This window comes from Nicotiana attenuata, unplaced genomic scaffold (genome assembly GCF_001879085.1).
Source record: "Nicotiana attenuata strain UT unplaced genomic scaffold, NIATTr2, whole genome shotgun sequence".
In the NCBI taxonomy this organism is placed as follows: domain Eukaryota; kingdom Viridiplantae; phylum Streptophyta; class Magnoliopsida; order Solanales; family Solanaceae; genus Nicotiana; species Nicotiana attenuata.
The window spans coordinates 48,004-59,039 of NW_017672844.1; the positions used below are offsets into that span (position 1 = coordinate 48,004).

At 38.8% G+C, this 11,036-nt stretch overlaps 2 protein-coding genes across 2 annotated transcripts; one reads left to right on the plus strand and one right to left on the minus strand.

The window, feature by feature from the left end:
• The first annotated feature begins 715 nt into the window (after window positions 1-715).
• On the plus strand, window positions 716-3,827 carry LOC109214676. The gene is made up of 6 exons (XM_019378616.1): window positions 716-883; window positions 2,001-2,124; window positions 2,438-2,603; window positions 2,745-2,807; window positions 2,920-2,997; window positions 3,098-3,827. The coding sequence occupies exons 2-6, from the start codon at window positions 2,006-2,008 to the stop codon at window positions 3,206-3,208; spliced, it is 537 nt and encodes a 178-aa protein (XP_019234161.1). The 5' UTR covers window positions 716-883; window positions 2,001-2,005; the 3' UTR covers window positions 3,209-3,827.
• Window positions 3,828-4,179: 352 nt separating this feature from the next.
• LOC109214675 (ARF guanine-nucleotide exchange factor GNOM-like) lies at window positions 4,180-10,825 on the minus strand. Its single transcript, XM_019378615.1, has 3 exons — window positions 10,722-10,825; window positions 8,728-9,527; window positions 4,180-8,246 (listed from the first exon to the last, which is right to left on the minus strand). Exons 2-3 carry the CDS (start codon window positions 9,436-9,438, stop codon window positions 4,632-4,634), a joined length of 4,326 nt encoding a protein of 1,441 aa, XP_019234160.1. The 5' UTR covers window positions 9,439-9,527; window positions 10,722-10,825; the 3' UTR covers window positions 4,180-4,631.
• Between the last annotated feature and the right edge of the window lie 211 nt (window positions 10,826-11,036).

The window sequence follows — 11,036 nt, forward strand, 5'->3', positions numbered from 1 at the left end:
CGTATTATTAAATATGTGTACTCTTTTTCCTTCGATAGAATTTTTTTTCCCGCAGAATTTTTCCTAGTAAGGTTTCAATGAGGCACATTATCTTTTAATGAGCATCCAAGGGGGAGTGTTATAAATATATAATATTATGGATGTTCATTTAGTACTCCGTTGTAAATAAGCTTCCTGAAGAAGCTTATCCCTATGGGCTCCGCCGTAAATATGTTTTATCTATTTGGTACTCTATTGGAAATAAACCTCCTGAAGAAACTTATCATTTCGGTACTCTGTTATGGATAAATATTATCCCCGGTAGAAGATTATCTATATCTGGTACAGTAGCAACTTACAAGCAGCTTACACAGCAGCTTGCAGTAGCAGCTTACACAGCAGCTTCCTTTCTTCTATAAATAGAGAAGATTTCAGTTCATTATATACATTAGTTTAAAATTGAATAATACATCAATTTCTCTCTATACTCGTCTTTAGTTTACAATCTTTATTTTATAAGAATAGAAGAATTTTTTATACGGGTATAAGAAAAAGAAAAAACCTAACCAAAACTATACTGGATTGACCAAACACTGTAATTACATAAATTATACATATTTTTTATATTCTCCCTATCCAGTAACCAAGCGACCCCTATATGTTTAATTTGAATTTTATATATATTAAATATTATTCTATAAATTCCAAAATCAGTACTCATATTATTTATCCAGTGTGATTTTAAACTACTTTAAAAGGAAAACCTATTTGTTCGGTTTCAGCCCTTGGTCTTTCCAGAAGAAGACAGAAAGTGAAAAGGCTCAGAGCAGCGGTGGCATAGTTTTGACACCGTCATCATCGTACTATCCTCATACTCTGTCTCCGCCGTGCGCTGTCGGCATAGGTATCTGAGCGTCGTAGCCTTCTCGTTTGCCGTCTATTCTTACGGCCTATACATGCCGGAGATTCTTTATCTGTCGGTTTGAAATAGTACGAATTTGTAACGATACGCTGTTTGTGCAATTTTTATTTTTGGTGCACTAGTGCGTTCTTTTTTTGGATTTTTCTCTTTTCTGGTCTATGCTCAGTACTCCAATTTGGTTGATTTTTCAATTTGGGATTTTCTGATTAATCGAATATGATCAAGATTATCGGCGTGTGTTATCTGGGTGTTAAAAAGATGATTCTTTTTCATGGCATAAAGTATAAACTGGGTATATCCTATAGCTCAAGTCTAGGTTTCTTGTTGCTTTAGTTTTTTTCTAATCAACCCTAAAAGTTTCAATTTTTTTTATATTGGGTTTTCAGTTTTGGATTCCCCCACCCCCCGCCCCCTACCCCTTTTGCTGTTGTCTTCTAAGTTTATCTAACATGGAATGTGGACTATGTTATGGCTGAATAAAAACTACACCTCAATCTTAAAGAGTATGAATCTTTTATATTCTTTCCGCTCTATTTGCTCTTGGACTATGCTATTGTTACATTTTTTTTAGTTTCTGAATAAGTCAGAAGATTGTAATGAATCTTTCATTGTCAAATTACCAAAGAAAATTAGGATTTCAAGCTCTAAAAATGTGATCTTTCTCTCTATTGATTCTACATTATGCAAGTCAAACGACCTCAGTGTTTGATTTAACAAGTATTCTTAAAATCATCAAGCTATTCATCAGCGACCTTGAATATTCTCTATGCTCATATGATGCTTGGATACTGGTTTACACAGTGAAACGTGCTTACCTAAGTGAAGAAGCTTTACAGTTTCTATTAACATGGCCCGTATCTTATTTTGCTTGACATTATCTTGCAATTCCACATTATGGGCTTATAGCAAGCCTTTTCGGAATTCTTGAATTTTGTCTCTTTCTACTTGGCTGTAGCCAACAGCCAATCAAGGGTATTGAGTTGGATTTCATGGAAGCAGTAGGCGGATTTGATAGGAATATTGGGAGTCCTTAATCTGCTATTCTCTTCCAATTAAAGAATCAAAAGAGGTTAAACAACAATTCTTTAACTTATTTCAGCAATTATGAAGCGGAGGAAGCAATCTAAAATAACAGATTTGAACTTTGATGTGTTGAAACACATTATGTATCATGTAGCCCTATCACCCGATGGAGCTGGAAATCTTGCTCGGACTGTTTCGGTGTAAGTATTCATTCCCCGAATGTTTTTCTTGTTTTTGTAGATTTTTTAATTCTAGATAACTGATGACGTCTATTTACCTCGACTTCTTTGTCCTTTCCAATTCTCTTGCTATGATTAACTTTGAAGTTGAATTTCTGTCGAAGTTGACATATGCCTATCAACTTCCGCTGACTATGACCCAACAAGTGTCCTATGGGTGTTAAAAAAATTCTCCCTTTACAACATCAAAAGGGGTTTAGTGAAAGGCATCTGCATATCTCTTATGATTATCTTGCAGATTATGTTGCTTCTGATCCTGATTTCCTCATCACAGCTGCAGATTGTTCAAGGAACTTGCTGATGATTCTGACGTCTTAAAAGCCGTGGCATTTGGTCGTGTTACGCTTACTGGTATTCATGAATCATTCTGGCAACCTGCCGGGCTGTTATCTAGGTGCTTACAGACGGGAAATCCAACTGCTTTCAACGCAATAAGAAAGGTACACAATTCCTCTGTATGGGGCATATCAGCAAGTTCTATCAGTGTTGTACAATATGGGGCCTTTAGTAGTTTCGGGTTACTTCTCTTTTACATGATTGCATTTCTGCTTGGTTTATTACTAAAAATGCCTGTATTGCAGAATGCAGAGATATTGAATGCTTCGTATCTGATTCTCAAGAGGGCCATGTTCCGCGGAAAGTTGGTAAAAATATTAGCTTTTCTGCGTCGTGTTGACATTTACACCAGTCAGCCATTAGTTTTTTTTTTTTTTTTTTTTTTTTAAGATTTAGGCTGATAATAATGTTGACCTGCAGATTATTTTAGCAAGAAGCAGAGCTCTTGAAATTGCAAATACCAGGGCTAGGAAGAAGGCTCTTGAAGAGGCCATAAATGTTGGTATTTTTAACTTCAAGTAATGTTAAATTCAGTTTACGGACCGTCAATTGCTAATTGCCCTACTTGAAACTTATGGTTTAACACGTGTACAACCAGGAGTGCACAAAGACTTTTGATGCTGTTGATGCTCAAATTCAAACTATTGAGCAGTTTCTAGAGATGTTGATGGCTGTACTGAAAGTAATGAGAAGTCAGATTGCTCAATGAGGTGGAGCTATTGCAGGTCTTCTTGATGCTGCAGAATCAAGGTCTACAAAGACAAGCATCCCATACAAAATCCAAATTCAGCATTTGGGGCTTTGACTATAGGTGATGGAACTTGCTGAGTGGTTAAGAACCCCCGTCATCATCGTCAGTATATGCAACAGTTATATCGAACATAGTTATCGCTCCAAACTTGCCAATTTTTGGTGCTCTCTGTGTATCTGAGTTTTCTACCCTTCTCTATCAAATCATAACTTATACCTTCTCTCCTCTCTTTTTTTGCCTTTAACTTTTGTGGTGTCGACTGAAATTTCTCAGTAGAGAGGGTGTAAATCCATTTGAAATATAGGCACTTTTGTTTTTGGTTTAGATGTGCTGAATGGATGCTAAAGTTTATGTCCTGGCAAGAATGGACCAACACCTTAACTTCGTTAGAAAGCGGATTCACATCCATCCTTCTCCTTATTTTGGCCCTTTTTATTAGTAATTGAATCCCTCCTTAGGTGCTTAGTGGTGTCCTACACCTAAATGGAGGTTTGTTTCATTCCTTTTTAATGTTAAGTACAGATTCATTGTGCTTAGAATGTTTTCAAACCAGATATGTATGAAGGGGTTGGTTTTTTATTGTGGCTCATGATATAAATTTACTTCTACTAAGGTAAGCAAAACCTAATGTTGAAAGGAAATAAAAACTCAGTTAATAGTACCAAAGAAATGCTTCTAAGTTCTAAATGAGCCTGGATTTCTAATATTTATGTCACCAAATTAATCTACTTCTGAAAAAGCAACAAAAATAAGAACGTAAATTAGACAGTAAAGGAACCTGAAAACACTAGGTACCTTTCTAAATCTCGATTAATATGTGATGTTATTTTGTATATGCTGTATCTTATAACCCTGAACAGTTAAAGAACAGGCAATTTGCGCACTAACCAATATCAGCTTTCTATATACCTTATAATTGAAACAAATAATTTTGAAGAAACCCCACGGTTCAATCTGACCGTAACATTTCATACTATCAAATATCAATCACTATTTAGTAGTATAGCCAATATTGTACAGCCGAAATGGTAACAACTAAGTTATCAAACTTAAAGTGAAGTGACCGCTACAGAAGTGCAAAATTGCACGAGTTGACCCCCCTCCCTAATCTTCCCTCGAAAGCCAACAAGGCAGAAAAGACTCTTTTAACAGTAAAGCACCATATAACATTCAGAATGGAGATATCAGAACTTGTAAACCAGAAAACAGCTTTGCTCCAGCAGGTTGCAGCTTGTGCTTCAATGAACATGTTTCGCCTATTGCCCAGCACGTTCTCAGCTGCACAATTTATCTTCTCACCATGCTAGTGATGGTGCTGATAAAGAATGTCAGTTTCACCAAATGAAAGTATGGTCAACAACATGAATCTTCAAGATGTGCTTCAACTAGGTGAGACTAGAACACTTCCCTCTGAGAGAGGGCTACATCCTTGGATGTGCTGCTTTTGCAACGGCTCCAATTCACTAGAAGGGAAAACCTCTGATTGAAGGGATGGGCATATTTTGTGCACATGCAACCACGTTAGCTGCCAGAAACTGTCCCCTCCTACAGGATCACTTGGCACCAGAAGTCCACTAGCTTTCATGACAAGTAGCGTGTTCTTTAGGAGTTCAGGGACAAGTTCTGGGATCTTCTCACTCCGTTTACCTTTGAATTTCATCTTCATGCATCTTTCTGTATGATCCAATAACCCTAACCATAGTTTGCAGAAGGATGGCAACTGTGAGAGCTGCTGCAGACACTGTAGAAACACTTTGAACATGAGCTTCAGAGATAGAAAAATTGCTCCTTCTATGCTCCTGTAATCCTTTATGGAACCTTGCGGTGCAAGTTCCAGCAATTCATCCAGCAATGTAAAGATCAACTGATCAAAACATAGCAACCACAGATCGGTTGAAATGTGTATCCCCTCAACCCCTGTCAAACACCTCTGCAACATCAAGATGGCATGACCCCGCACCTCTTCTCTCCAATCCAAACAAAATTTTCTGAGTCCCTGTACCAGCCTCAGCCACATCTCAGTTATATCCTGATACATTTTCATAGCAGCCTCCTCCCCCAGAGCTTCCTTTGTCTTGCGAGACCATCTAACAAGACAAACGAGTGACCCAGCCATCAGGTCCAAAGATCTCACAGCTTGATCAACATTTCCAATGCGGGAGTCAGCAAAGTGACTGGCTGCATTTAAACAAAGGATGTAATTAGCAGGCAGTAGGTGAGCCCCATCAGCCATGATGAATGATAATGTTTCAAATCCTGCTTCAGAAGCTTCTGGATGCCGAGCTGTAATAGAAAGCAGAGATATAATTGTCCGCCAGCCCATATGTGATCGTATCTGCATAGCGTTTGCTTTGACAAGGTGCATCACCTCCTGGGTTATCTGTTCAAGAAAAGCATCGGCGACCCTTGCGTCGAGCTTTAAGACGAGTTGCAGTGACTTGAGGAGCTCATCTGTGAGATTTTCCTTGTAAGGAAGCAACCTTTGGCATATGCGAAGCAGCCCAAAAACAGCCTTCTCTACCAAAGTACAAGGCATTGTTGTTGATTGGACAACACTTGCTATGTGCTCATAAACAACCTGCCAAAGAAGCATTATCCTATCCCGATTATTTATTGTGATTGCAATCAGCAACTCCAGACAGAATACTGCAGTCTCTTCTTCTTCTAGAGAGAAGTTTCCCTTATGAGGCCGGCCTGCAGCCATCACAAGGGCCCGAACAAGCTGTGAAAGTGACTCTGCTTGCAAAAACTTACTCTCGGCAAAGATGCTATCAATGTGACAATTCTGAATAGTCTGAAGAGTCTGCTGGCGGGCGGCAAGCTGTTTTTCATTTGGCTGAGGCGCAGGTTCTTCTGCATCAAGATATAACAGTTGGCTAAATCGGCCCATTAAGCCAGATGATTTCCTTGATGGGGCAAATGAAGGCACATGAGGTGCTGATGGGGAAGCTGCAGCAGGTTTGCTTTGGTCGGCATCAGAAGTAGACTCCACGTCATCAGCAGCATCACTAAAAAGACGAGTAGGAAGAAGGCCAAATCTATGCAAGCTCAAAATGCAGTCCAGGATGTTTTTCCAACCAGAGCGAATATGGTCCCCATACTTGTTTGCTATTGTGAAGACAGCTAAAGTTGCCAGTCTAGCTTTATTATCTTGGGCAAATGTGACAATAAAATCATCAGTATATGATGGAAGCAAAAGAGTTGTGAACTTGCAAAGAGATACTACTAAATCATCCAACACATTATCAAAGCTATAGGAGGCTGAAATTTTGGCAATGGCAAGAAATCCATCGATGCATGTCTGCCAGACATCTTCCTGCTCCACATGATCAAGAACCACTGAGATGGAAGCAATTGTCGGACCAGACAACATAGAAAACATATCATAATCAAGATAAGGTCCCTGATCACAGACAATAAACGGGGAAGTTTGCCTTGATTTGTGTACTAGACCAATCCAATGGCTTGGTGCCATCAATGGGGTGCCAGCACCTCCATCTGGGGAAATCCGGATCTCATTCTCACAGATGGAGTGGTAGAGCTCAGACAAAAATTCTCGAGGGAGGTCATTTCCTCCGTTTATTCTCCGGTTGTTGCGAATGAAATCTGCCTCCGTCATCTTCTTCTTGACCTGTGTATTGTGTTGATCCGTGTTCAGCATGATAAGTGAATACGATAACACGAGTGCTGCATCTTTGTTAACCAGAACATCTGGTGACTGCTCATAATATCGTTCAGAGAACGCTTCAAGCACCCTCTGTATTTTCTGTGATTCTCCAGGCAATCTGAACGTCTCCAAAAAGATTCTCAAGGCAGTATCTAGGTTCATATCCCGAAAATCGAATGTCCTTGCAAATTCATGAAGCACTTGAATATAGAATTCTTCATGACTTCCCAAGAAATCCCCAACAAGATTCTTATCCAAGCCATTTGTAAATCTAAAGAAACATGCTACACTTTTTGGGTCAAGTTTATCAGGTAACAGATGCACTGCTTGGAGAAATTCCATACCCTTCTTTGGATCACGGTTAAAGTGATCAACTCCAACCAACAACTTTTTCTTTATTTGCTTCATTTTATGGACAAAAGGAACCCAATGATTAGGATCATGGTAGTCCTTGCATATTTCTGTCCAAAATGGTCTATATTCATCGAAATTAAATGAACCTTGTTCTGAAGCTAATGAATCTTGGCCTATTCTCTCGGCCATACCCTGAATCATGGCTATTAGACCATCCAGGGCAAGAGTATTTAAAGCTGAAAGTGGGCTGTTAACTGGAAAGGTGCTTTTTGATAACAGGTTGGAAAGTTCTTCAAAAATATTGCTGCATGATATGTCACAATCATAATTTGCATACATTTCTGCCACGAACATATGCTGTCTGCAGAAGTCAACAAGTGTTTCCATGGCAACCTCCTGAAGTTGATAAGATGCTCCATGCTTGCTCTGAGCAATCCTCAGCAAAACACCAGAGAAAAAGGCTTCAAGCTGTAGCTTTAACTTACAACGCATATGATGATACAAATTCAGAGCAATGCTACAAACTGTCGAAAGAATTAAAGGACTCATTGACAAGCCAAAACGCATCAGATTGCGGAACAACTCCTCCCGTATCAGAGCCAATAACTTGGGATGATTCCCAAAAGAAGCACCACCTAGTTCTATGGCTGAATTAATTAAACCCAGCGCAAATAATGGGACATCTTCTTCATACGCTATAGGGTTGGATCTTGAACCAAATTCAATGGATTCCATCACATTCAGAAGAGAACATAGGAAATGAAATATCTCCACCATGCAGGGGACCCCATAAGGATCCATCATTGAGTTTTCTCCATTACAAGCAATATCCCCTTTTCCAGTTTTCTCATCTGTTGTTTCATCCACTCCGTTCACCAAAGTGACTGAGAATACATTTGAAGTAACAGCAGCAGATGGTGACTTGCCCGTGGATTCTACACTAACACATCCATTGTCTTCTTGTTTCTTGCCAGCCTGCAAGAAAGGTAATGGCTTTATGAGTCGCAATATACAACAAGGTGATACTAGTATTCATGTTTCAAGAACTTAAGAGACTATATCTAATACTCAATCAACCCTAGGCTGACGTAATCAAAGGTCATGAAAACTATCAAAGGACGCAAAACACCCAAGTCCCCGAAATGGTCAGTAAACAGCTAAACGTATAAAATGCATCACATGAAACCTAGTTTAAGGACTTCTCGGAGAAGCAGCTAAATTTATCAGCTTGGGCTTAGCCCTATATTAGTGTAAAGTAACATCTGATTAAGAAACTGATGTAGTAAAAAGTTCTAATAAAATGCATATAAAATCTAAAGATAACAAGCAATCATTCGTGGAACAGTCTTTGGGCAATGCCTGAAAAAATTACGTGTACTTGAAGTGAATGTCCTAACTCCAGCTAACCAATATAAGGGCTGAAAAAAAAAGTGAAAAGAACGAGAATCTCAGTTACCTCTGGGCCAGCGAACACTCTGCTTTCAATGTCAGGCAGGTGAAAGAAGATACATCTAACCAATTCATGCATTGTGTGGCGTGCTATTCTCTGCAACAGTTCACTTTTAGCACTTGCTTGATGCACCAATCGGAAGCAAGTGTTTACTATGTTGCATACGTGATGGTTGGTCAAATTCGCTGATGCCTTACTTTTCATACAAGCCAAAAGAACTTGAAGTATCTTCATCAACACCACTTCCTCAGAGGCAGGATCAGTCACTTCAAAGCGGCAGCTTGTCACAGCGTCAACTATCTGATGCAAAGCTTTGTCCACATTCATGTTAGCTGATTCAATTATTCCAAGAGTCAAGAACTTGTAAACAGATGACAATGCAACACCAGTTATTGGTGCACCAGTCTCATCAGATTGTATCACATCCAAGAAGGGCTGAAGGTATAGAAGTGGATCAACACTGTTCCACTCATGTCTCCATGAGAATATCTTTTTCCTTAATTCCGTGAAAGATTGGATGAGAGAATACTCTAGTTGATCATCTTCAGCAGCATAACGAAATCCCCACCTCACATTTCTCCTCATGACGGCTAATACAGCACCAATTTCTGAATTTACCATACATTCTAAGGCACCTCTGGAAGGCTTTAGAGTATAACCCTTGGGCTCTGACATTGGAGTATTGACTTCACTCTGCTGATTAAGGCACCCCATCATAGTTTAACTTTTGATTCAGTTCACTTCAATTAGAAAAGAATAAAAAAACTACAGCATGGATCAAGGAGCTGCTTTTCCAAACCATTCCCCTGAGCAGAAGTAAGTTGTTAGATGTGGTTATAGTCAACAGTTTTAAGTAGATAGAAACAAGTAAAACAATGAAGTAAGGTATCAAAAAGACACTTTCTGTATCTCATTCATGCTGATAAATGTGGAGGTGAAACTAAGACTTTAAAGGTGGAAAGACCTGACAGGTTCGCGGCAGAACCATATGACCGCTAAGAAGACAACCAACATCAATATCTTTTTACTTAAGAAAAAATAAGACAACCAGCATTGAGACATCAAAAAAGAAGAAGAAGAAACTCTAGAAAAGTACATACGTAATAAAACCAATTAGTTGAATGCTTAGAGCACACAAGCAATCCAGGTCTGTTGTGATAAACATGGAGTTCTATGCATACCGAAATTCTCTCCACTTGGCATGCAATAAGGAATTTCTTATCTATCTAAAGCATATGCAGAGCAGCCACAGAAGCTATGATGTTAAAGAAAATTTTGAATCAGAGATTTATTACCATGCTAGCACATATTATTCCAATTTCCAAGTAACATAGCTAGTGCATTAGTACATGCTCGTCAAGTGTCCTTCTATTAATCCTAGTTCTCCACTTGCGACTGTTCAAAATCAAGCCTTTCCTCTTAGGCTCTTTCAACATTTAAATAAATCAAAACAAAAGCTTAATAGGAGGAAAACTACAAAGCACTAGGTTATGTCCCTTTTACTAGATCATTCTTCCAGGCAGTTACATCAGACTTTTTTGAGCAAGAAATGTTACTAAGAAACATAAAGACTAAGCTTTTGCTCTCAGCATTTTGGGAATCGATAGAACAACAGCAACTACAAATTTCAATCCAACCCCTTTACAAAAAAAAAGGGGGGGGGGGGGGGTCGCAGAAAACAAAATTCAGCAGCACCATCATGTTTAAATATCTCAATTACGCCACCAAAGATCTGAAAATGATCCAAGATCATCCCTTTGGCAAATTCTAAAGCGTATGAAATCAGCCTTAAAATAATTCAAAATGAGATATTTGGCCCTATAGACGTCAGAAATAACCAAAAGACAATAGCTTAAAATTGGAAGAGCCAGATCTAAATCAATGGCCACTTAGATCAACAAAACTGAGTAATGAAAAAGAATATATAAAGTAAAAGTGAGCATTGAGCTTCAAGGATTTTGGAAGACTAAAGCAGTGGATCCAATTGGAAATTGCCATACCTTATAGACGATCGCAGCCCCGAATTGAGAGCTGATCGTCGCAGGGTCCTCGGAGTGGAGTCCCGACACACGACAAACACTTTTGGTATTTTGATTTTGAAGGTCCCTTTAATTTGTCAATCTCTATGAAACGGGTCGGGACCCGAGAATCCGATACTTGGACTTGGAGACCCTTTTTTATTATTTTTATTATATCTTTTTTCTTTTTGCAAGTTTGGAAGGGCTATTCAATGTTTCTATGAGTATAAAAATTGTGGAAAACTCGTAGCTAGCCATAGATTTCTAAATTTATTTTAAATTTTTTGATTTGGGTTG

Excerpts from the sequence above, each read along its gene's own strand:
- LOC109214676 (XM_019378616.1), top strand. The coding sequence starts at position 2,006 with ATGAAGCGGAGGAAGCAATCTAAAATAACAGATTTGAACTTTGATGTG. Across the intron at positions 2,125-2,437 it reads CTTGCTCGGACTGTTTCGGT|CTGCAGATTGTTCAAGGAAC; the intron begins GTAAGTATTCAT and ends TCCTCATCACAG. Across the intron at positions 2,998-3,097 it reads CTCTTGAAGAGGCCATAAAT|GAGTGCACAAAGACTTTTGA; the intron begins GTTGGTATTTTT and ends GTGTACAACCAG.
- LOC109214675 (XM_019378615.1), bottom strand. The coding sequence starts at position 9,438 with ATGATGGGGTGCCTTAATCAGCAGAGTGAAGTCAATACTCCAATGTCA. Across the intron at positions 8,247-8,727 it reads GAGTGTTCGCTGGCCCAGAG|GCTGGCAAGAAACAAGAAGA; the intron begins GTAACTGAGATT and ends CCTTTCTTGCAG.